We start from the raw sequence: 25705 nt of genomic DNA, 5'->3' as shown, positions 1-25705 counted from the left end.
AACAGTGGGGCAAGGTCCAACTGATCATATTTTTCTTAAATGTCTGAGATTGAAGGAATAAGACTTGTTGCAACTGACCCAGGTTTACCCTCATCATCTTTCTCAATTTGAAATCCCAATTTTCCTCATATGACATTGTCATTATGTGACTACTAGGTACTTTTTAGTTTTAGTTTTTCTATTGCCTTGTTTAAATGTTACATTATATTATTGTTACAGGCATGGAAGACAATGATGAAGAGGGGAGCTGCAGTATATACCCGGTATGTCAGTCCTCGATGGCATTCCTTCATTGTCTGAATATAAAGTTTCACGTCCTTGCAAGGCAATAAGGTGCAAGATTATGGCAATCGTATCGTGTTAAGTAAATGACAAATGCATTACAAATATTCTGCCATGCGTTATGCTTACAACTAGATTTAAATGCCTCTGTGTGGTTACAAAATAGATGGTAATATTGCTTTCAGGAACATTGTCCCACTTCTCCTTACATAGCCTGCCCCATGTCCAGTTGTGTTCATGCCCTCAGTGTTGTTTCTGTGCCTGATGTTTGTTTCAGACCCTGGTTCCACTCGGTAGTGGGATCAAGGACACGATGGAGAAGTTTATGGAGGAAAGGACGGAAGTCAATATGGTAACCATTACTGGTTTCACGGGGACATTGGTTGATTTTAATGAATGTATTAGTATGTGTCTGGAAGTGCACTGGAGAAGGATGTACTTTGGAAACATGAATGACTTGGGTGCAAAAACATGTCAATAGTTAAAATTTCCTGAGAGAGTTCTGACATTATATTTATGTCATAGGGCTTTTATTTAACAACTGAATACAGCTAAAACAAATGTTGTGTCTGTCTGTCTTTCTTCCAGTGGACGGCAGTGCTGATTGGAGCTGTGACAGTGATTTCTATCGTTGGAGTTGTTGTGTTCCTTCTTTACAGAAGATACAAACGGTCAAGTCAGTGCCCCTCACACTATCTGGCTCTGACTTAATTTGTATCTAAAAATGTTCAGTGTGCAAATATGAAAAAATACACCCACAAAACACATGCTCATAGACGAAACACAAGCAAACAACAACAGTAGAGGTAGTCGATAATGTCATTAAATGTTTCATGTAATTCTATTTAAGGTGAGTGTGTTTATTCAGAGATTAAAAGCCCCTGAGACTGCAGGGGGATTTAATCAGATCAATTATATCAATTCAACTTCAAATGTGAGGAGCACAAGACGGTTCATACTGTTAATTAAAATGGTCTTACAGAGGATGTCTGCTGTGTTTCAGAGGAGGAGGCCGGTGTTCCTCACTATCGCTTCAGGAAGAGGGATAAGGTGATGTTTTATGGCCGAAAGATCATGAGAAAGGTCAGTACCCTCTTCAGATCCCACTTATTGTTTTAATAATAGAGTGGGGACACTCTGATTTATCCATCTCATTCGTTTTTCTGACAGATAGATACCGAACAACCTTTGAAGAGGGTTTTTAACAAGACTTACTGTTTTGGAGTTATCTTAAGACTCCTCAAAAGACGATAAGAATGAATGAAACACTCTGGCATTATAAGTTTCAAGTTGCTGAGTTGTTTCCTAATGTTTAGCTAAAGATGCTGGAAAATGACTCATCTTTTCCTTATTTTCATGACTTGAACCAAACGCTTTATGTTACTTTCCATTATTTTATATTTTCATACACAAACCCCTGTTTTCTTATGTCCCTTTGTTTCAGGAGATATATCAATTCTACATTCACTGCAACACTCTCATTTCATTTCAGATTTGCAACTAATTATTTTTTTCAGCAGATTGATTTTTATAGATTGTTATAATAATCTTCAGAATAATGTTCATAAACAAAGAAATCTTGTTAGGTTGCCTGGGCCTTGCCAAAGGTCATCAGGTTTTTATCTTTTTCAGACTGATGAGATTTGCTGACTGGCTGATGATATCACCATCATAAGGCTCTGTTGCTTGTGGAATACAAATACCTTCAATAATTCAGATTTGTAATAGAAGCAAAATTGTTGTCCTTCTAAAAGTTATTACTTAAATCCAAACATGTCAAACAACCAAACTTTTCCTGTCATCCAGGTCCAGACGTTGTCCTCACCCCCTACCACAAATTCAAACTCAGCTTCACGGCAGAGAGTGAGGAAGAGGACCAAAGTCCTGTCTATAGCTCGCAAGTGAGTCCCCGTTTTAGCATCTGGTGTAGACAGGAGATAAGATTTGAGTGTTGAAAGTGAATTCTTTACCTTGGGAACAACTGATTGACAAATGTATCTCAACTCAAGGTCTACAAAGATAAACTGGCAAAGCAATACACCAGCAAACAGCAGATGATACATTTTTCAGAGCCATATATAAACAAGATCTACTGTATATGATGAATGTAATTACAACATAAGCTTAAAGTAATTATTTTTAATGAAGAACAATATTTAAAGCCTTCAGCATCAACCTGAGTAGTCAGTCAGAGTTTACATAAGACAAAATTCCTTAAAAGGGTGGATTGTAATAGAAATGTAAAAAAATTAAAAAGAGAGAGTTCAGAAAGAAAGAAAGAGTTCAGAAAAGAGATAGATTTCAATTTGGACAAGAAAGATAAAATAAGCTCAGCTGCAAAAACCTGCAAATCAAATAAGAGAAGTACATCTTTAGGATGAACATGTGGTTTTCATACGTTTGTGTTTGTGAAAGGATCCTGCGCATCCGGAGGGAACCCCCCACCCTGCAGCCCAAGGAGCCTCCTCCCTGTCTTCTGGAGGCCGACCTGACGGAGTTTGACGTTCAGAACTCCCATCTGCCCTCTGAGGTGTTGTACATGCTGAAAAATGTAAGGTAAGTAAAACTACATGCTTTATTTCCACCCTCCACATAGACATGCGCACAGTTTCTGTGCAGTCCCATAGAAATATACTGACCAAACGAATAGTCAGTGTACCAAAATGTATTTGCTTTGCTGAAGTTGATCCATGCTTACATTTCACACGTTAGTACAACCAAACGCTGAACAATGCATTTTCAGGTCCCAATTGTCAATCTCATAACCAAGTCCTGAAACATTTCCTTATCTATAGTCTATTTTACTCTAAATGGGACCATACTTTACAAAAAGAACATCATGCTGTACTGAAGTAGACTTGAAACTACTGATTGAGAACACAAACTCATTAGGAAAATGTTTACTGAGGTAATACATCAAGAGAGAAGTAGGCTCATTCCCTCGTCTGCTTTAATCCAATCGGACTTATTTTGCAACACCTGGAGTCGCTTCTTTTGGCCATGAGAAAGAACGCAGGTTTAAGATTTTTCTGCAGTAGCTTCACTTTTCCGACCCAGAGGCTACGCCCACTTCTTTTATATATTTGTCTATGTTAATGATCAGGGTTTTTTCTGCCAGTCGTGGATCTAATTATTTTGAACAGAACTGCAGTCTGTTTTTGCAACTCGCACGGAGCAGTAATTACAGGTGTCCCCAAACACACCAGGACTACATCTGAGGGATTATAACTTTAAACTGCTTTTCTTTGTAATTAATAAAAATAGCAGAGACCATTAAAACGAGTTTGTTGAACATCTGTGGTGTCAGAAATAAATGTGTTTTATCTTAAGTATGAAACTGTTAAACCGATTACATTTCTATTCCTCAAACCTCAGAGTGTCATAACATCTGTGTCTATCATTGCAATGTGGTGTAATATATATGCACCGGGTGCACATGTGTGTTGTAACCAGGGTGCTTGGCCACTTCGAAAAGCCTCTTTTCCTGGAGCTGTGTCGTCACATGGTACTGATCCAGCTGCACCAAGGAGAAGCACTCTTCAGGCCAGGTGACACTGATGACAGTATTTACGTGGTTCAAGATGGCCGCCTGGAGCTGTGCATCCACGAGAGTGTAAGACCACAAGACAATGACACCTACTTCAGAGAAATCAGAAACATGTTTCACATTCAGCTTCTGCAGTTTTGTGGGTGATTGCAGGGTCAGTGAGGAAAAAGTCTCCCTGCCTTGTGATTCTTCCTCTAATGTTGAACTCTGATCGTGTTTTCTTATTGCAGGATGGTACAGACGCTGTGGTGAAGGAAGTTTTAACAGGAGACAGTGTTCACAGTTTGCTCAGCATCTTGGACATCATAACTGTACGTCTTCCATGTCATATGTTATATAACAGATTATGCAGTATAGTTATATATATAATTCTATAGTTTGTTATGCAGGGTTTTGGCTGAGATTTCAACATGAATACTTCTAAATGCTGTTGCTTTAATACTTTTTACTGGAACAGTGACCTTTATCATGTACAAATTCTGCATGTAATAATGTGTTAGGATCATTCAGGAAATCAGCCCTTCGTCGATTCACTCTTTTTCTACATTTGAATGTCTTGCACTGCCATTTCAAGGTGGAGTGTGTGATTCTAATCCAATGGACTTTTTGTCAAATTCAGCAAATACTTCCTTCCGAGAAACTAGTAGCTGGTTCTCTGTACTCACTGAAATATCTGGTAATGGTACCACAGTCTTTATATTAGAAGTCGACGTAGTCTCTTGTATTGATGAGCCTTAAACCTGCAGTCTTGTTTGGCTGTTCAAATATCAAAAGTCTTCTCATATATTTTATCTTCTTACACTGTATTATCTGTATTTCAGGGCTATCCAGCACCTTACAAAACAGTGTCTGCGAGAGCTGCAGTTCCCTCCACTGTCCTGCGTCTTCCAGCTGCTGCTTTTCAGTCCGTCTTTGAAAAATATCCTGAAACTCTTGTTCGTGTCATACAGGTAAAGTATCAACTGACAAAGAAGTATTTTCTTCATCACGAGAGCTACAGGCAATGCACATACCATTTTAGCCAGTGTATAACATGCGAAAGGAAGCTTGAGCAGCTTCAATATATGTAACAATTTTCATTGTTTCGTCTGTACTGATTCCCTGCTGTTCTCTGCAGATAATCATGGTGCGTCTCCAGAGAGTGACCTTCCTTGCCTTACACAACTACCTTGGCCTGACCACTGAGCTCTTCAACCCGGTACAGTTTGTGCTTTCATTGATATGCATTGTACAAAAATGTGCTTTATTATTTTCTTTGATATGCAGCGCTGTCTCAGAGTACAGGCCTTTCTTAGAGCTTCATTATTGTGTAACAGCAGGTCACATCCATGCAAGACATCAGGACAGTGTCCCAATTCTGTCTAACAAAGCACAACCAATTGGTGTACAAACTCTTACATGGTCACTAGTGGCAAATGCAGAGATAGAGGAGTAAATAACTTACATAGCACAGCAGGGCATTACAATTTTCAAGAAAATAATACAAGTTCAGTCTTCAAGTTATAAGAATAATTGAGGTAAGATGGTTCTTGCCTCCTCTGATAAGACTGTTCAAGGTTGCTGGGGCCATTAAAAGGAAAGGAAATGATGGGCCATGTTTGCATGTTGCCTTTGTGCTGTCAATAAGAGTGGGCGCTGGCATCATGTTTTCAGGTTGTTTGTCCATCGCGACTGTAAAAAAAGCAACTAATGTCATTTATATAATCTATATTTGGGTTTAAAAACTTTAAAATGTTGTTAGATTTAGTATTTGGGTGTAATACACCTTTAAACTATTATTAGAATCAGTATTTGGGAGTAATTAACCTTTAAAACTAGAAGTTGTTAAAAAATGGTATTTGGGTGGAAAACGACATTAGTTGCTTTTTTTACAGTCGTCCAGTAGGTGGCGCTGTTGCAAACAACAAGGGTCCTAGAAATGCGGTGTCAGAATTGCGGTCCTGAATCTGCAGCCTCCAGCTGTAGCGTGTGTGAGAGAGAGCGGCCCCCGCCCCTCCCACACAAAGGCTCATATTGTAATATGCATCACAGACGAATGTCTTAATGTTATTACAAATTAGAAACGGTTAGTGCAAGATAATGTTGTTGAAGGTTTAGTGTAGGGCTACTTTTGCTGCTGTTTTATTTTTAGGTTAATGTATCTTTCAACAAATATATCACTCATCCCAGTCACAGTTTCACTATCATTCTGTGGGAAACACTGATGGATGTGAACTGCATCTCGCCTGGTGTAAAGAGGAATACAACAACCTGGCAGTGACTATAGTTTTGTTAAATATTTCTTCATGTGTGTTTTACAGGAGAGCCAAGCCATCTCACTGGTGTCGGTGGCCCATGTTCTGGGTGAAGCTCATCCACACAGAGGCCTCCGCAGGCAGCCTTCCCACTCTGATGATCTGGGCTCTGAAAAAGCAGACACAGGTCAGAAACACCAGCCATCTCCCATCATTTCACTGTTATTGTGAAGTTATATCTGAGTAGTGCTATTTGTTTTAAGCTTTCTGTTATGTCTCTGTCACAGAAAAGTCCAGCCTCTCTGACGTGTCCACTTCTAAATACAAGTCTCGCTCTCTCTCCACCCCAATGGCTGTTACAGGTCTGCACACACAGTACCATTTTTGTACATGTACATTTTATTTCAATATTGCCTCTTTCATCTTCATAGTATGGAATAGTTTTAGGGCCAGGCATTAAGAATGAGTGGATGAAGATATGTTTTGATATTGTTTTGCTTCTTAAGAATTAAGTCTAAATGTCATGAATAAAGTAATTCAGCATTTGTGCCAGCTATAAGAAAAAATACATCTAAGAGGAAGATGTTTTTGTGCATGTATTGAGAATTAAGAATTAATTGATTGAATACTAGATACAATGTAGAAATAAAGTGGAACTTTCAGTATAAGTGCCAGGTAGAAGAAAAAAAAATAACAGGAGGAAGGTTTTTTAACATTTTATTTTCAAAATGCAAGTCATTAAAACGTCCTCTGATTACTTTTTCTTACACCCTACTTACTTATCTCTCGTATAGGTTGCAATTCAGTAAACTTTGTCAACTCTCTAATTGAATGCCCTGTAACACATAAAATGCTGTCATTGTAGGACAAAGCTTGTTTTTATTATAAACCATATTACCATACATGAATGAAACTTGAGATATTGCTAATGTTTCTACCCACAGAGCTGTGCTAAAACGGTGCAAACCGCATGCTTATCAAACATGTAAAACAGCTTGCAGTGACAAAATCTGACAAAGAAGTTGCCATTCTTGAACTCAGCTATCTGAATTTTAACCAGCAAACTTGACATTAAGTTGACTAGCAAGGAAAAGCATCCTGAATATATCTAAGTTGAGAATCTGTTTCTAAATTCTCCTGCTGCAGCCAATAAGACACAAGCACAGGGAGATGTTTATGTCACTGAGAACTATATCTGATACTAAGACCTGCTAATGAAGGTTTTGACTGTCGACTTTGCGTCATGCAGGTGAAATGTCAGTCGACCTCAACAGAGTGTATGAACGGGCTCGAGTTGCCAAAGAGGAGATGGTGCCGTACAGTCCCATGAAGGTCTGTGGATATGAATTTTGTTTCCTGCACTTGTCTTCAGTTTGAATGCAGGTTTTAAATATCTTTAATATCTTTGTGAAAAATACTTTTTTCACAAAGATCCTTTTGACCGATCGGTCCCACCAGTCTTATGGTATTTATTTTCCTATATAAGTCTCATTATTCAAGTTTGACAGTTTCTAAATAAGTTCTGACTGAATGTAAAGAGAAGGTAAATAAAGAACAACTTTTGGGGGGAGCTGTATCAAAAAGCTGCACTGGGATCAAGACTACAATTTTATGCCTGTTGAAATATGAACGTGGAAGAAACGTGAATGCTTTCAGACTTATTGAGTGAATATCATGGTGGACTGCACTTTAGCCTTTTGTGTCTGAAATGAGGATTACAAATACTAATTTTTTTCTTTTCACCTGCCAAAGTGGGTTTTTTTTATCTGTGTTCACACAAAAAACTTGAAACCCTGAAAAAAAGTATTTTATATGCTAAAACAACAGGTGATAAAAAGTAAATGAGAGAGATCATCAAAGTAAAACTGGTCTTCCTCATATGTTTCACAGATGACTAGAATTTAGAAACTTGATGCAGCATGAAAGATAATGCTGACATACAGTTTAACCTGTTCTCGAGTTAGAAACACAGAAGAGAAAAACATAAATAAAAAAACATATTGCTTGCTTCCCAGGTTTTTGCACACTACACTGTTACACAACAGATTTAATGGATCATTTTCGGTTATTGTTACTTTGATTGAGTGTGTAGTTTGTGGTTTAGTTTCTTTATAAAGAGCATAAAGTCCATATAACAGTTTTTCTCTTATTGTCTCTTCAGTCTATATTAAAGAAGAGTGTTACAATGCTGCACACTCCATCTGCAGTGTATCACTATAATGATGCCGGAGGAGGAAATGTCCACCATAATAAAGTTAATGCCATATTCCAAGCTGCCAAAAAGGACCTGCTGCAGGTCATCCAAATACAGGTAGGAAACAAACTCCATCTACATTGTTTGAAATAAGTCTGAGATTGTTCTTGTTTTACATGTGGAAAAAATGCAATGTTTTTGACAGGGTTTAAACAAGCAGCAGTGCATAATACAGTTATAGTCTGCCAGATGTTGATCTGTATTAAAATGTGTGATATTTTTGTATATATATATGTTTGGTGAGGCAGTTATAACAGCATTTTTTCATAGTTTGTCTTAAAAATGTTATGTCATGTCATCAGAACCCCAGTCTGCTGGAGGGGAGGGTGAACCTGCGCCAAGTCAAAGCCGGCTCTGTTGTGGCCAACCAGGGAGACCAGGTCAGTTTGTTGCTCCGACACAGACAGAAACTCATTATCAATGTGTATACTGAAGCAACAAACAGTGACACAGCTAGGTTACATTTCCAATTCCAATAAATTAGATATTTTACTGTTCACTTCTGGTTTAATGTTAGTGTGTTACAAGGGTGAGGCAACATGAGGGAGAAAACATCTGGAAAAAACAAATTTAAGTTTCTAAAAAGCGCCCACTGGAGCTTTGTTGTAAACAAAAAAAGTTTCTGTCAAACTCGAGACACATAGTAATATCAATCAACCAATCAACTATTGGTCTGTGCTTATGTGTGTCGTCTGTACTTAGGTCTATGTGCTTTTGTTTCTAACTTATGTGCTTCTGTAATTTTGTGATAATGTGTTTTTGTCTACGTGCTTGAAATGATAATCTCGAAGATCTCTTTTGGTTTCTTTGGCGGCACCTATGACGATAAACGGTAATTGCGGGAGCACACTTGCCAGATATCCAGACAGTGCTGCATGTGTGACGTCCACGGTTGGCTCTGGTTGTAATGATTTTCCTGGCTGACGGTCGCTTTCCTTTGTTGACTGCTTCATCTGAGCGTCGAGTTTGTTTCTTTTTCTTTGGATTTTTAATTATTGTTGAAGTTGTATCTGTAGTCATCCATCTTTTCTTTGTTTGTTCAGCCATAGTAGATTACTGTTTACTCGCAACACTTAGCTCCGCCTACCGCTCTGGCAGACCAACCACTGCTGGGTGATAGACATTCATGTAAATGAAAATCTTCACGATTATATCTTTAAGTACGTTTTCTTTAAACTTTTTTAAATGCCATCAACCTGAAAGGAACTGCAGTTGAAAAAGAGGCCTTCCTGGCTAAATCTGGCACATTTACATGATGGACCTAATTGCTGTTGACAATCAACACATTGTCCCATAAAACAAACATAAACACAGGTATGCCCCCAAAAGTCGAAGAATCATCAGTCAAAAAGACACAGAGTATACTCACATGCTTTATTCACATCTTGCCACTTTTTAGTTCTCAGAACAATTTAAACTGAAGTAATAATCTTGAAGATTTTTATTTAAATAAATGTCTGTTAAGTCACTATCTCTCGCCGAATGAGGTAACACAATGGTGACGGAGCCTATGGCCCATTGATGAAAGCCTCTGCATCTGCAGTATTACAGACTGGGTGCCTGTGGCAACTTTCGCAGAAAAAAAACACAAGCGGTGCCCAGTTAGTGACGCGTTTTCCATCACCCAGCAGTGGTTGGTCTGCCAGAGAGGGTAGGCGGAGCTAAGCGGCTGAACGTAAGCATTCGTACTGCTCAAATTTGTGGTTTTATATTTATTTTTATTTGGTCCATAGTTTCATACGGCTGGGCTGAGGGAATACGTCTAAATCTTATCATTAACGCAACAAAAATAAATCTGTGCAATGTATTTATGAAATGTAATCCTCGAGTGCAACAAAAAGTAACAAAAAGTATGAGTATTCCTTTCCTGGGGTGCTGGTTTAGCTCAGCTGGTACAGCAGGCGCCCCATATACAGAGGCTCCAGTCCTCAGCGCACTGATCGCAGGTTCGACGCCTGGCCTGCCTATAAAGAAAGACAAAAGCCAACTTTGCAAAGCTTATTTTTGGTGAAATATATATATTTTTTTCCATCATCGGCATGATAGTGGCCCTTTTTTTTCATTAATGGGCACTCACATTAATCGATGCTGGCTTTAAATATAGGAAGAAGAATGTAAAAATGCCCCTTTAGAGCTTTCTAAGGTGGCACTGATTAAACTAGAGGACTTGAGTGTGCTGAATATAAAACTACGGAAATAACATTGCTTTCCCCAACGATAAGTAGGAAGTGCCATGTCCCCTTTCTTTTCCCAGGATAAATGTTTTTTTTACTTTTAATATGTAGAAACCCTGTTCAATTTATGAATATTTTCAATTCTATTATGAAGATATTACATTCAAGTAATGATCAATAAGACCAACCCTTTGCCTGACTCATCTCCAACCAATTTACTAATAGTTATCAATACAGATTGTTTTAATTTCTTTTCCATGCCTCTTTTTTTTTTTCACATCACATCCAGGATGTGAGCGTGGCCTTCGTCATCTCGGGGGCGCTCCATGTTTACCAGCGTATGATAGACCGCGAGGAGGACACCTTGCTGTTTGTCACCCACCCGGGGGAGATGGTTGGTCACCTTGCTGTTCTCACGGGGGAGCCTTTGATTTTTAGTGTCCGAGCTCAAAGAGACTGCTCCTTCCTCTCCATATCTAAGGCCCACTTCTATGAGTAAGATCACACACAAAACATTCAGTTTCAGCTCTTTGTCAGTTACTTCCCACCACAACGCGAGGATGCGAGCAGGTCTGTGTTTTTAACTTTGCAGGATGATGCGCGAGGAGCCAAGGGTGGTGCTGAATGTAGCTCACACTGTGGTGAAAAGGGTGTCACCGTTTGTAAGGCAGATTGACTTTGCCCTGGACTGGATGGCTGTGGAGGCTGGACGGGCTGTTTACAGGTATCTGATGGGATTCCTCCTGAAACAATTGAAGCATCAATAAAAGACACACATTTAGACAAACTCAATTTATTACTCCATGGAATTATTTCTTTAGCTTCATCTTAGAATTTACATCTTGTGAACAGCTTAGATTTTAAATTGTGTTTTAAAAACAATTGAATAACTGTTGTGGCCATCATCAATACTTTCACCCTTCTCACTTGTCCTTAGGGAAGATCAAAATTTAAGAGCATGAGCCAATATGCACAAAAAGCAACCTTGCGTTTTGTTTCTCAAAGTGCTTCCAAACTTCAAACACAATTCATCAACATACTTGGGAGAAGAAGAACATATTTGGATGTCAGCGCATGTTTCATGAAGCCCATGGAATACACATGTTTCCAATTTTAATGTAATAGGATATAAAAAAATAGAATTTTCTCCTGTTCTGATTGTTTGTAGACAGGGAGACAAGTCAGATAGCACCTTCATTGTCCTCAGTGGCCGACTTCGTTCTGTAATTGCAAAGGATGATGGGAAGAAGGAGCTGGCTGGAGAGTATGGCCGTGGGGATCTCATTGGTGTTGTGAGTAAACCAGAAACTGTTTTAATAAATTAACACATATAAAACTGTTGGACAGGCAGATATACATTTTTAGTTGTTACAAACAAAAGCACAACACCTGCTGTGTCAATTGCCCAGGTTGAGGCCCTGACTCACATGAACCGAGCCACCACAGTCCATGCTGTCAGGGACTCCGAGCTGGCCAAGCTTCCTGAAGGAGCTCTGAACTCCATCAAGAGGAGGTATCCTCAGGTTGTCACCAGGCTGATTCATCTGCTGGGACAGAAGATCCTGGGAAACATGCAGCAGGTCAATGGACCTCTGGCTGGTAATCACTTTCTCTTTTTAATTTAGATTTATGTATCAAGCATTAATAGTGCAATAGTATAGTGGCTAAATAATGACATGTAGCAGACATAATTAGAAATAAACAAGATTTAAACAAAGTAGCACATAGTAAACATGACCAGAAATCACAAATGTTGGACATTACACATATTGCTCACTCTCAAAGAAAGGACAAAAAGAGTAAATACATACAGTTAACAGTATTTAACATGCACATACAGTATATTTGCATATATAAAACATGTAACATGTTTGTTTTTCTCTGTCTAAAATATCCATTGAGAAAAATCTTCCACTTGCCTGCAGGTCGTAGTCTTGGTCTCCACACCCCCACCAGTAAGTGGGATGCTGGGAATCCAGCCTCCAACCTGTCCACTGTGTCCATCCTGCCTGTGTCTGAGGAGGTTCCCCTCACTGCCTTCACTCTGGAGCTGCAGCATGCACTCAGTGGCATCGGTACACACACACACACACACACACACACACACACACACACACACACACACACACACACACACACACAGAGACATTCAGTGCTGACTCCACTTCTGTAGGTTACCTGAACACTGATGTATACTTAATCAACACGTGTTTACCATGAGTTTCCTCCGAAGGGTGTCTGGCTCAGCTTTAGAGATAGGGTCAGGAGCCCAGACATCCGGAGGGAGCTCTGAATAGAGCCGCTACTGCCTCGCATCGAAAGAAGCCAGATGAGGTGGTTCGGGCATCTGATTAGGATGCCTCCTGGGCGCCTCACTGTGGAGGTTTTCCAGGCACATCCAACTGGGATGAGACCCTGGGGCAGACCCAGAGACTGCTGGAGGGATTATATATCCCAGCTGGCCTGGGAACGCGTCGGGATCCCCCAGGAGGAGCTGGAAAATGTTACATAGATAGATAGATGGATAGATAGATGTACTTTATTGATCCCAAACTGGGAAATTGTTGAAAATGAAATGTTGCGTCAAAGGTCCCATTTTGATATCTTGTTTAATTTTTCTGTTTCCTGAAGGCCCCACTCTACTCCTGACCAGTGACATCATCAAACAGCGACTTGGCTCTGCTGCTCTGGACAGGTAGACATTTGTTTGTGCTAATCGTCAGAGTAATACAAGTATTAAAAATTCAATTCAACATAGTCACATGTTTTATTCGAAAAGATATGATTAGTTTAACAGATGTTATTTAGCTGACAGTTGATGCGTGATATGTTGCATACTGGCTGATATTTGTACCTCTTCATCTTTTAAAGTGTCCATGAGTACCGTCTGTCCAGCTGGCTCGGGCAGCAGGAAGACATCCATCGTATCGTCCTCTACCAGTCTGACTCCAGCCTCACACCTTGGACCCAGCGCTGCATCCGCCAGGCAGACTGCATCATCATCGTGGGACTGGGTGAGCAGGAGCCGACTGTGGGTGAGGTCAGTGTCAACAGACTCAAACCTGTTCTTCTGCTGGAAGTTTATTATAGCTGAAAGCACCCAGGTGTTTAACGGACAGGTCATAAGAGTAATAGAGAGAGTAGCTTATTGATTAGGCTAATCAGTACAAGGAGCTGTTATTGCCACAAAACAAGGCTTACACATATTTGTCAGAATGTATCAGGCACGACTGTTTGCTCTGTCATTTAGATGAGCTTTCAGATTCCTGCTGTTTCTTTAGTCATTGTATTTTCTGTGAGCAAACATTCTGGGCAAACATCACATGCACATGAAAGCACCATGGAGAAAGGCTGGCAGGTCGTAGAAGTCTCTGCTAAATGAGCTTTGTTAATGAATACAAACTGTTGGAAAAAAGGACAATCCCACTGAAGTTGATAAGCTGATAAGCTAAGTCACTTCAGCCGCACCATCATGGTATTTACAACAAGTCCTTCTCCACAGTGAGCTGAGTGAATCTACCTGCTTTCTCTTCCTTTTCTCCACATGTAGTTGGAGCGGATGTTAGAGGGCAGTGCAGTTCGTGCTCAGAAGCAGCTCGTCTTGCTGCACAAGGAGGACGGCCCACCTCCCAAAGGGACGGCCGAGTGGCTGAACATGCGGAGCTGGATCTCCAGACACCACCACCTATCCTGCCCGCGCAGAGTGTTCTCCAGGAGGAGTTTACCAAAGCTGGTACTCAACACAGACCTACTGAATCTTTTATATATTCTGGCATGGATAGCCAATGCTATATTTGTGTGTGTGTGGTTTTCAGAGAGAGTTGTACGAGCGTGTGTTTGAAAAGTGTCCAGATCGTCACTCCGACTTCTCCCGTCTGGCCAGGATCCTGACAGGAAACAGCATCGCCCTTGTGCTGGGGGGAGGTGGCGCCAGGTACTGCAAATTAACATCAAACACATTTAGTACTGCTAGCATTGTTAGACTTAGCCCAAAAGAGCAGTTTTATACCCTGCAATTAATACCTGAATCAAGTTCACTTTTTGGGGACATTGTTAGCTCCACATAGAAGCAACATTTTTGTGCTGATATGGTCATTCTTTACAGCACATGAAATACAAGTCAGGAAAGCGTAAGGAGATGTCATGTTGGAGATACCAGCTTCCTGTGATCAGAGAAGGCACCAACTGCAGATTGTGTTTCATGTTTTTGGTTCAATTTATGACTTGCTTTGAACTTGGGACATCATAACATTACTACTCTTGCCTAAATATCTAAAATATCTGCTATCTGCTCTACATAGTTAACTACATTTTTTTTTCATAATCAAATAGATTGAGAAAGCTTAGACGCTGAACTTGTGTTGATAAATAAAAAAAACCCAATATGTATTTGTTCCCAGTCTGGCATTGTAGAAGTATCAAGAAAAAAAGGCAAACAGTTGGTCATTTTTATTCCTTAAATGTTTATATTTTATTAAAAAAGTGAGTTCTGATTGTTTTACTCTGATTGACCGTCTCTTTTCCTCACTGCTCTGGCTTCTCCTGGAGCTCAGATAAGGTAGGGACTCTATTCCTCTCAGCTATGACTGGAGACACCTTGTATGTAACCTCAGCAGTTATAGTATGTATAGTATAAGCTTACTGTAACAAAAAGATCTCTGTAGGCATCCTTCCCATAATATTGTCACATACTTTAAATAACAATCTGAGAAAAACAAGAACTGAAAGATTAGAGCCTATGCTGCAGCCTTTTCGGCCCGTCTCATGGCTGCCAGCTGAAGCGATCTACTGGAGTAGTTTCCAATATGTTTGACCTGTTTGTCATTTGACTCCAAATATGTAAAAGGCCCAAGTTTAAAAAAATGTAATTCCCCTTTAACATGGGTGTCACCTTTTCCACATAAGTGCTATTTTCTGACTTGAGTAATTTGCTACAAATACAGTATATCACAAAGTAACAGCAAAAACAGACAGAATTTTCTATATCCTTCCAAAACATTGATGATAAATAGGAGACTGATGGCCTTGAATGATCATTTGTGGAAAACTAGATGTCATATACAGTATTAATTGTGCTGTTATTTGATGGAGGTCTGTCTCTTTTCAGGGGCTGCTCTCAGGTCGGCATCCTGCGGGCCCTGAATGAGGCGGGGATCCCCGTTGACATGGTGGGTGGGACATCCATTGGTTCCTTCATGGGAGCGCTGTACGCTGAGGAGAAGAGCAACAGTCGCATGAGGGTCCGGGCTAGAGAGTGGGCCATGGTGTGTTGACATTATCTGATAGCATTATTGCATTTGGGCCACAATATTATGAAATCCTCTCTTATATTTAACAACTTCTCTAATGTTTTCTCTTCTTTACACTAGTTTTAGTTTCTAGTTCCCAGACACGATTTTTTTTTAGCAAAGCTAAATTTGCACTTTCTTCACTTCCCTTCTAACGTCCTTCCCTTTTCAGGATATGACCTCTTACTTCAAGAAGATCTTGGATCTGACCTACCCTGTTACCTCCATGTTTTCTGGAGCTTCCTTTAACTCCAGCATTAGCTCCGTCTTCAAGGGTAAACAGATTGAGGTAAGTTGAGAGTTTTCTTTAAACAAGATCTCCAAAGAGCAGCAAGAGCAGCAAATCACTTCTTCTAAACTATCGGCTCTGTATTGTTCATCAGAGTCTGTTTAATCTAACATTATGCTGCATCAGTAGAATTCAGTTGCCACAACTGAAGGTGAGCACTCCAGTTAATATATGGCTCTCTGTAATTTAAAAGGGTATTTTTTTATTTTGGCCCTATTTTGATTAATTGTATCTTAATTACTAAAAGAGGCAAGGAGTTCTTGTTAGAGTTGAAATTGCGAGGTGCTTGTTTAGCTCAGTGGGTGGAGCAGGCGCCCCATATACAGAGGCCACAGCTGTCAATGCAGCGGCCGCAGGCTCGACTCCCACCCTTTGCTGAATGTCATCCCCCACTTTCTTTTCCCATATTTCCTGTCTCTCTTCAGCTATCCTACCAATAAAGGCAAAAATGGCCCAAAAAATAATCATAAAAAAAAGAGTTTTGATATAGCTCCAGTTGGTTGCTTCAGCGGGCAGTTGCAAGACAGGCTGCAAAAGCAAGAAACAAATTCCCTGCAGGCAAATGCGCTTGATTAAGAATGATGGGCTAATGGTTTGTTTCTGCCATTGAGAGGGTTGGAAGAAAGGGTGTTTTTTGTTGGTTTTTTTACATCTTCAGTAATTTCAAACCATGGATGTGTAAAAATTAGTAGGTTAAAAAAAGTGTTATATATAATCTTGTGCACATTTCAGTGTGTTTACTCAAGAATAACTGACATAAATGCAGATGTTTTTGTTTTTTTTGTCCTCCAACACATTATAACATTATGTCATTGTCTTTTTTCTTTCACCACCTCTCCTTCGTAGGACCTGTGGCTGCCGTACTTTAACATTACAACAGACATTACAGCGTCCTCCATGAGAGTTCACACTGACGGTCTGTGCAACATTTATCTCTGCTTTTCAAGTCCCCTGTGAAAACTTATTTTACAGTAAAAGAGAGATTTGTTGAAGTTTAGTAAAAAGAATGTAGCATACAACTGCCTGCACAGTGACATACAAAAGTTTGAAACTGACTTCCACAGAAGAGCTACAGTCAGATGGCTGAGAGGGCGACGGCACATTTTTGGTCTTGTGGAGGTGACGGTAAAAAAGAGATGAAGGTACCTCTGAGCTAAAGAATACCTTTATCAGAAGATTTCAGCTTCTGTGATTTTGATATTACATTGGCCACAAAACGTATCTATAATATATGGATTAATTATGCCGCCCTGTCTATAGGCTGCAAGTAACAGGGATGTTGTATTAGCAAATTTCCTTGTTAGATCTTCAAAATAGAAAAAGATGGTTAGTGTAGGTTTAGCACTTTTTGCATATAAGCTGGAAGTTGGAGTGAGTTTGTTTTAAACATGAAGCAGTGTGCGTTGTGTTAATGAGACTGAGTCTAAATAAGGCTCAAAGCCTTTATATTTTCTACCTGGAGACTATGACGTATATCTTATGGAGCTACTACAAATCAAAATGGTTATTTGGGAGAATTGTTACTCATTTAATTGTTTTTCTTTGTTGGTCTTTAAAGTGAATAATACAATTGCTATCTGAAATAAAGTGCACAGGGATAAAAATCCCTCATGAAATAGATGTTATTGGAGAAAAATTAAAAACTCCAGATAACAGATGGTTCCAAACTTTTGAAATGTAGTGTATGTCATATGTAATGTTAATTAAAAGCAAAAGTACATAACACTACTATGGTTCCCCCATCTCTCTCTCTTCTCCGTAAACCTGTTTACCTGACACTCATCTTTCCTTTTCAGGTTCTTTGTGGCGATATGTCCGGGCCAGCATGTCACTGTCCGGCTACCTGCCGCCTCTCTGCGATCCCAAAGATGGACACTTGCTCATGGACGGAGGGTACATCAACAACCTGCCTGGTGAGAAACACTGACAGTGTGATAGTGGTAATTATATATTTCATAACTATATACAGGACAGAGTATTTCAAGTCTGCTTTGTTGAAAAAAATTATTACAATTTTATAGACTGGATCATCTAGATCTGTTCTAGAGACATTTACACCAAGTCATTAACCCTCTGTAATTTACTTATGAGTGAATGAACAACACAGCCATGAAATAACTAACCCTCTTTCAGCCTCTTGCTGCATTACAGCAATTTACAAGAACAGGATGCTGTTCTTCCCACTTGTGTCGTCCCTGATATGTCTCGTGGTGAAAATGAAAAACACCACATGGAGATGTTTACAAGGTTAAACATTGGATTTTTACTGGAGGGGGGCTTTAAAAACCAAAAATGAAGCATTCATCAAAAAGTCTAAATATATTTGGGAAAACTTATCTTTAACGTGTTTGTCCAAAGCAAATGACAGAGTGAATAAGTGATTGAAACTTGATTGTGCTGTCTGACAATTCTGTCATTTGTGTTGCTAAAATCAACTTTTTGATGAGAGGATTGTTGTCTTCTTAAAACATCATTCTATGTGCTGATGGATCATTTCAGAATATTTCAGTCAAATCACACACAGCTGTATTTACATATTGGAGTTGTCTGTAACTGTTAAAAATGCAAAAGCTGCACCATTAGGACTGAGAAGCAGTTGAACAACATAAGCAAACAAAAACCCAAACAGTAAAATCTCTCATGATAAAACTGATTGAGATTAAGTTGTTTTGGTGCCATTATGAACTACAATGCATGTGTTTCTCTCATTTTGATTCCCAGCTGATGTGGCACGCTCAATGGGGGCAAAGGTTGTGATTGCAATTGATGTTGGAAGTCGGGATGAAACCAACCTGACCAACTACGGCGACTCTCTGAACGGCTGGTGGCTGCTGTGGAAACGTTTCAACCCTCTGGCAGAGAGAGTCAAGGTACACCTTCATGTCAGATGTCCTCTGGAGTTTTTCTTACGGCCATCGATCAAAAATAATGCAGAAATGTATAAAAATCAGTAAAATGTCATTATTATCACCTTATGATCCACATTTAGAGAAATAATGGCAGGAATCTATAAAAACATCATGAAATCTAGGTATGCTGAATATCAGTAATGGCTGTCAACTATTAAACTGAACTACTTTCATATATAAGGTCCTGAACATGGCAGAGATCCAAACCAGACTTGCTTACGTCTGCTGTGTGCGGCAGCTCGAAGTGGTCAAAGACAGTGAATACTGCGAGTACATCCGACCACCCATCGACCACTACGGCACTCTAGAGTTTGGGAAGTTTGACGAGATCGCTGTAAGTTTCCCCTCTGTTCCTCTACACAACTCTTCCAAGTGTTGAATGTCACTCTAACCCTTCTTCACTATGGCTGCAGGAGGTGGGATACCAGCATGGAAAGACATTGTTTGATGTGTGGCAGCGCAGTGGCGTGGTGGACAGCATGCTTAAGGACAAACATCAGGAGGAGTTCCACAAGACCAGAACTGGACATGTGAGTGAAAACTACAGACCCTGCTGAGGGGCTGCATTTTGAAGCAATTATAATGTTGTTTTGCTGAATTTCACTTCTAACCAGTATGGGTTACAATTCCTAATGTTAGGAAATATCTACATAGACTTCTTCTGTTTCATTAGTGCATTTTAACCTTCTAGAATGTTTTACTTCCAGCAATCTTTGCAGCCACTTTAGTAATTACAGATACAGCTAATTATATTGGCACAGGGTAAAATTTGCAGCTTGCTACTTTGACTTAACAAGGCTTTTAAAGGTTGACTTATCTATTTTACTTATTGTTCTCGATTAGATTGCTTGTAATTGGTTACAGAATTATTGAGCTAATAGAATCCCGCCAATCGTAGCAGTTGATGTGGTGATGTGGGAACAGACAAAAGAGCTGACTTCCCGTAAAACAAAGTATATGGTAATTTCTAGTCAGAGCATTGGCCTCATAGGTGCACAACTATCTACATTAAACAATGTAGACATTGAATGTGTTCAGGTACTTCAGTATCTGTCTTTTAGATTACACATTTCAAATTTATCAACAAACTTAAGACTAGACTTGGTTTTCTTTATAGGAAAAGGCGCTGCCTAACTACGCTCAATAGAAAAAAACTGTTCAGGCTATGACAATGCCAGTCTTGGACTATTAAGATACACTATACTCATGCTCCAGTCTCTGCCTTAAAGCTGTGGGACCCTTTATATCATAGCACTCTGCATTCTGCATTCAGAACCATTTGTACTTGAGGAGTAACAACATACGAGTAAGAACATCTTAAGACATACACCCTGATCTCAAAAGCGGGTAACTCTAAATACACCACGCTGTAGGACTGAACTGGGGAAGTCCACCTTTAGTATTCCTGCACCCATTAACTGGAATAATTTTCAAACCAAGCTAAGCTGTCCTTTTTTGTATCAAACAGTATTTTAAAGAGCTAGCAGCTAAACTGCAAACATACTTGCAACTCTATGTATATGTGTGTATGGATGTATAATTGATAGGGTATAACTGTGTTTATATAACTGTTTTGGGCACCCTTGGAAAAGAGACATCAGTCTCAGTGAGTCCTCACTGCTAAAAGTAAAACTTTTGTTTGTAACATGCAGGATAAGCACAAAACCAGGATTTACAGTCACTGGTCTGCAGTGAAACTAGAGGTCACAAACTGTACAGTGTATCTTTAAATCTTGACCTCCATTTGGAGGATCTTGAATATCAGATATCACACAAGAATGCCACTTGTTGCACTAAGAGGTGCTTTGTGCAGACTGAGACATGAGCAGAAAGCGTTTTACCCAGAGTTTCCTTTGATGTGATGGAAAGCCATGAAATAATCATGTATGTGCAGGCTTTGTAATCACAGAGTCACTGCAGTTTATTTACACACATACAAACTAGAGCTCGTTAATCTCTAGATATTGTTTTACTGATGCTAATTGATGTCTGTTGTAAATGTACAAGCAAGACGAGAGTAAGAGTTTCGAAATTGATGCTGATTAAAGTCTTTATTGGATGTATGATGCACTGTGTGTCTTTCAGGTGGTCACCTGTCCAAATGCCTCCTTCACTGACCTGGCAGAGATTGTGTCAAGAATAGAACCTGTGAAGAATGCCTTGATCGATGGTTAGTAACAAGTAAAATGCACTTTTATTTTTTAATCTAAGTCAGAGCAAAGCAGATGCAACAGCATGGCAGGCTGTAAACTTTAAAATCCCAGCCACAAAATGAAGCATCAGTGTTCATCGACAGCCATGAAAATCTTTGGAGCTTCTTTAAAATTCTGATGATTTGATCAGTAGGTTACTCCATATCCACTTAAAACAAGTGAACTTTTATTCATCCTGAACTGCTATGGAGCTGGTATAAAAACAGGATATCTGAAAATATTAAAGGTTGTTCACACATTTGCAGAGACCAGCAGGAAGTGAGCAGTCACATGTGAAAGTATTAAAGGGTTGTTCTCTTATGTCACAAAATGCATAACTGATCTCGCATCTAAGGGATAATATTTGAAATGATACCCATATTTCCAGTGTTGTTAATACTCTGTAATATTCATAATTGACGGTCATGTTGTCTCTTGTTTTCCTTAAGAGGAACTCTCTGATGAATACCAGACAGACTATGATGAGGAGGCAGTGGAAAGCGCCCTGTCTGACTTTGAGCCGTTTACCGCTGGCAGTGAATACACCGAGGGAGAGGAGACGGCAGACACAGCTGAAACAGTATGTATTAGACAAATAAAATGTACTCATTTCAAATCAATGTAATCATCATTAAACCACAAAGATGCAATCATCCTAAAGTTAACTGAGCATGTTTATTACTTTTCTGTCTTCTCTTCAGGACGAAGAAATTCAGGTCCGAGTCAGACGTCGGCCGAAGAATTCTGCACAAAGCTCTCGGCCATGACATCCCTGAGATCCGTCAGCGGTGTGACTTCCTGTCAGGGTGTCTGACTGTGGTCCACAGCATACATGTTTCAGTGCAGTTTTGCCTTCGAAACATATGTATTACAAACATGCAGCCAAGTAGCATGATCTGTGTTTTGCTCAAAGACACTTGAGCAGAATAGAAAACAGTTGATGGATTCAGTGAATTCTCGGCTCAAACCTTTGAGCAAAAGGAGTGAAGAGCCCAAATGTGTTTGAATTGTTTGGTAGTCTCTTGCTCAGTTCTAGTTATGGACAAACAGGGACATTTATGGAATTGTGCCACCAGAGCCTTGAAAATGTTTGTATCTTTATACAAGAACATCACACACAACATGAAAATGCTGTACTACCTGTCAATAATCTGTCTTTAATCATATGTAGTGCCAATTTTCTGCACATTTCTGAGCATAGCTGCTTCGTATAATAAGCTCAGATCATTACTGGCCTTCAATGCATTTTATTATGTTTACATATAAGCTAACACTTTATATAGATATACATACCACTACTTTAAGAAGTTAAAGGAATAGATTTAATTGAAGTACCTAAATGGCATGGTCAAAATAACACAACCTACACAGAACACATTTTCTAATAACCACAACAACTAACTTTAATGGAAGAGCAGGTGTGCCATTGTGAAAAGTGTGTTCCTCTTCTTTTAAGTTGCATATATACAGATACATATACAAATGCATATGTAAATACACATAAATGTACAGTGTTACATCTGTCCGATTGTGAAGGGAAAGTAGGGATGTCTGCACACCATCGGTGTGACAAGAATAATGTGAACTGTGACTCTAGATCTTTTTCATACATGCTGAACACTCAGTTTGGATGTGTATCATGAATGTAATTCTTACAGTACATGGAACTAACTATTCAGTGAACATATGAGAGTATGTTAGCAGCAGTATAATGTTGGCATTTCTCTGACAATATTATTTGCATTGCCTGTGCCACTGACATTTTCACATCAAGCACTCGGCTGTTCTATACACTTTTCTTCTTGGCAGGAATTTTATCCATGTCCATATTTTCAACTATATTTAAAACTGCATACTGGACAGGATTTAAGTCTGTAAACTCAAATAATGTAGTTAATGCATGGTAAAAAAAAAAAATCAATGCAGGTGGTGCAGGAGGTGCTCACAATTGTGAGAAATTAAAATTCAGCAAATACAAAAACACCTCAAAAAAACAAAATGTTAGCATTAGGAATCTTTTTTGTTGTTGCTGCTTTAAGTTATGTGACAGAGAGCATGATTATCACCACACATTTCAGTGTTATATACCACCTGACCCAGCCTTTTTGCACCCATGACTCTGTAAAAACAGGTGTGCTTGGGTGCACCCTGGCTGATTCTGCACACTTGACTGTCCACCTGCCTTGTGCTGGTCTTTGTTACTGTGCTGTTTAGATAGAGCATGCAAGTGAACACAGCCTTAACTTTTCAGATTTCACTTGTTATACCATGTGTGGTTATCAAACCTGCGAAAAGTAAGTCAGTTGAATAATAAGTTGCCACCTTTCATATGCACACCTGGTGCCTGGACTGTTCTATGTAAAGCTGTATGATCGAATGGTTAGTATAATCAGGTTTTGGACTCAGAGCTACCTAACATTGGTTCTATAATAAAACTAGTACCTCACTATTAATGCAACACGATGCTTTTAAAAGCTGCCTTTTGTCCTGTATTGTGGTCACACAGCTCCTGTGGTATTGACTCGTAGTGTTTAATTGTTTTAATGACTGGAAGGCTAAAAAGTGTTATTAATTTTTTATGTTGGATGATGATGATATTTATGATTTTGTGTTAATGGGGATAGTTACTACTATGTGAGAATATGATCTATTAGACGTTGCCTTTGTACAGCTGAAATCCTTATTTTCAGTTTGTTGTCACCTCTTACATGTTAAATAGTTACATAAAATAATATAGTACAATTTAAGATATTTCATTCTGAATGTTTAGAGAACAAACTGGTGGGTAATAATAACTTATGCACTATTTGATGTTTCATGTTTTCATGTTTTTCTTTAAGGCGTGCTGTAGTGAAAGCTAAACTGAATCCAGAAGATAAAGATTTGTGTGAATTGTCATATTGAGATGAAACTTTTTGTTGCCATGTTGAAATAAAATTATTTCTGAATGTAATTTCAGGTGTAAATGTAAGTTTTTAGACTGTAGCCTCTGTGTAAGGGACAGCGATCTAACCACTGAGCTAAACTGGCACCCGAGGGTGTCAGTTTGAACACATCCAATATAAAAAGGATGCTTTCTAGCTAAGTGACTTACCAAGGTGATCGATGATGATTATTTCTACTCTTGATTGAAATGTTTAAAGAGGGTGTATAATGCTTTTTCACATTTTAAGACATACACTACCAGTCAAAAGTTTGGACACACTTTCCCATTCACTTGTATGAGAAAATGTGTCCAAACTTTTGAGGTGCAGCCTAAGCAGGATTCGGAGAGCTGGCCAATCAGAAGAAAGTGGGCTTGTAGGGGTGGAGTTTCTTAAAGAGACAGAGCTGACTGAGTCCTTCAGGCGCAGCCTGTATGAGGGCCTGCCTAAAGCACCAGTGTGAGAAAATTGATTTCTTTGAACTGTAAATTTGCTAAGCTACTCCACAGCTATCACAGAGTGAAATATGAAGCTTGAAATTAGCCCCCCCCCCTTTGAGATAATACACAATATTAACACTCGAATCCTCATAAATGTCTCCATATTTGGCTGGGCTGACAATTAATGACTCCTCTGCAAAAGGTCATTTTTGTCATACGTGATTGACATGTTATTGTATCCATTCATGTCATCTGTATGCATGTATGTTCCATTAATGCATGTAACTTACATAATATCTTCCTGAGAGTTTTTGTGCTCGCTTGTCTCAAAGTTTTTTGTTGCCTGCTGATGTGGACCTGCTTGACTAGAAATGCTACAATCATTTTTATCAGTCATACTAATATTAACATTGTAGTTATTATTGCTAATTATTGTTAATCATGAGCCTGGTTTCTGCCTGTTCAAAGGAAGTTTTTCCTTGCCTTACTCTTGCTCATTGTGGAGTCATGCCAGGTCTCTCTACAGAGTATAATAGAGTACGGTGTAAAGCTGCTATTTTGAAGTGCTCTGAGATACCTTTTGTTATAGCTTTTAACGAGATGGGAATGGTCATTAGGTCAAACATATAGCTGTGTATTATTAGTATAGATATGATCAGTAACATTATATTGGGAAATAGTGTCACCAAGGAAAGCATATCAATGTATTAATCAATCAGTTTTTATTAATATAGCCCCAAATCACATGACACTTAAATCTGGTCCAGACTTTACTCTCTGTTATATTAACAATATAAACTTACAATAAAATAGAAATGGAAAAAATGTATTATATTGTTGTAGGTTGTATCATTTCGTTTATCAACACATGTTTTAGTTCCTCTAAAGTTATTTTGGTGAGGCTGCTGGTCTTTGAATGAATATTCATCAGCATCAAGATCTGAGAAGTAGGAATTTCTAGCTAGTTTCTAAGCTCTTTTTATAATGTCTGATCCAGCATGTGTGTGTGTGTGTGTGTGTGTGTGTGTGTGTGTGTGTGTGTGTGTGTGTGTGTGTGTGTGCGTGCGTGTGTGTCTGTGTGTGTGCTGCACATATGTGTTACTTCTCTCTGCTAATTGTCTCAAAGGCACGTCGCTGTAGGGGAGACGGGGAACCTGCAACACTTTAAGCAT

General features: G+C 39.2%; 1 protein-coding gene across 1 annotated transcript; it reads left to right on the top strand.

The window, feature by feature from the left end:
- Positions 1-202: 202 nt before the first annotated feature.
- Positions 203-24088, top strand: pnpla7b (patatin-like phospholipase domain containing 7b). Its single transcript, XM_069682370.1, has 34 exons — positions 203-263; positions 560-634; positions 871-958; positions 1286-1365; positions 2089-2183; positions 2698-2838; positions 3736-3895; positions 4060-4140; positions 4651-4779; positions 4947-5027; positions 6130-6250; positions 6351-6425; positions 7313-7395; positions 8225-8374; positions 8620-8697; positions 10781-10986; positions 11084-11215; positions 11660-11783; positions 11901-12090; positions 12417-12566; positions 13123-13186; positions 13363-13531; positions 14042-14224; positions 14307-14425; positions 15599-15755; positions 15952-16068; positions 16915-16984; positions 17865-17981; positions 18790-18938; positions 19159-19311; positions 19391-19507; positions 21063-21147; positions 21619-21749; positions 21871-24088. The coding sequence occupies exons 1-34, from the start codon at positions 222-224 to the stop codon at positions 21934-21936; spliced, it is 3978 nt and encodes a 1325-aa protein (XP_069538471.1). The 5' UTR covers positions 203-221; the 3' UTR covers positions 21937-24088.
- Positions 24089-25705: the final 1617 nt, after the last annotated feature.

Source organism: Semicossyphus pulcher, unplaced genomic scaffold, assembly GCF_022749685.1.
Source record: "Semicossyphus pulcher isolate SPU_LCO1_2020_fin unplaced genomic scaffold, fSemPul1.0.p SCAF_6, whole genome shotgun sequence".
NCBI lineage: Eukaryota > Metazoa > Chordata > Actinopteri > Labriformes > Labridae > Semicossyphus > Semicossyphus pulcher.
This window is presented reverse-complemented; position numbering and strand designations above follow the sequence as displayed.

Excerpts from the sequence above, each read along its gene's own strand:
- pnpla7b (XM_069682370.1), top strand. The coding sequence starts at position 222 with ATGGAAGACAATGATGAAGAGGGGAGCTGCAGTATATACCCG. Across the intron at positions 4,780-4,946 it reads CTCTTGTTCGTGTCATACAG|ATAATCATGGTGCGTCTCCA; the intron begins GTAAAGTATCAA and ends TGTTCTCTGCAG. Across the intron at positions 8,698-10,780 it reads TGGCCAACCAGGGAGACCAG|GATGTGAGCGTGGCCTTCGT; the intron begins GTCAGTTTGTTG and ends CATCACATCCAG.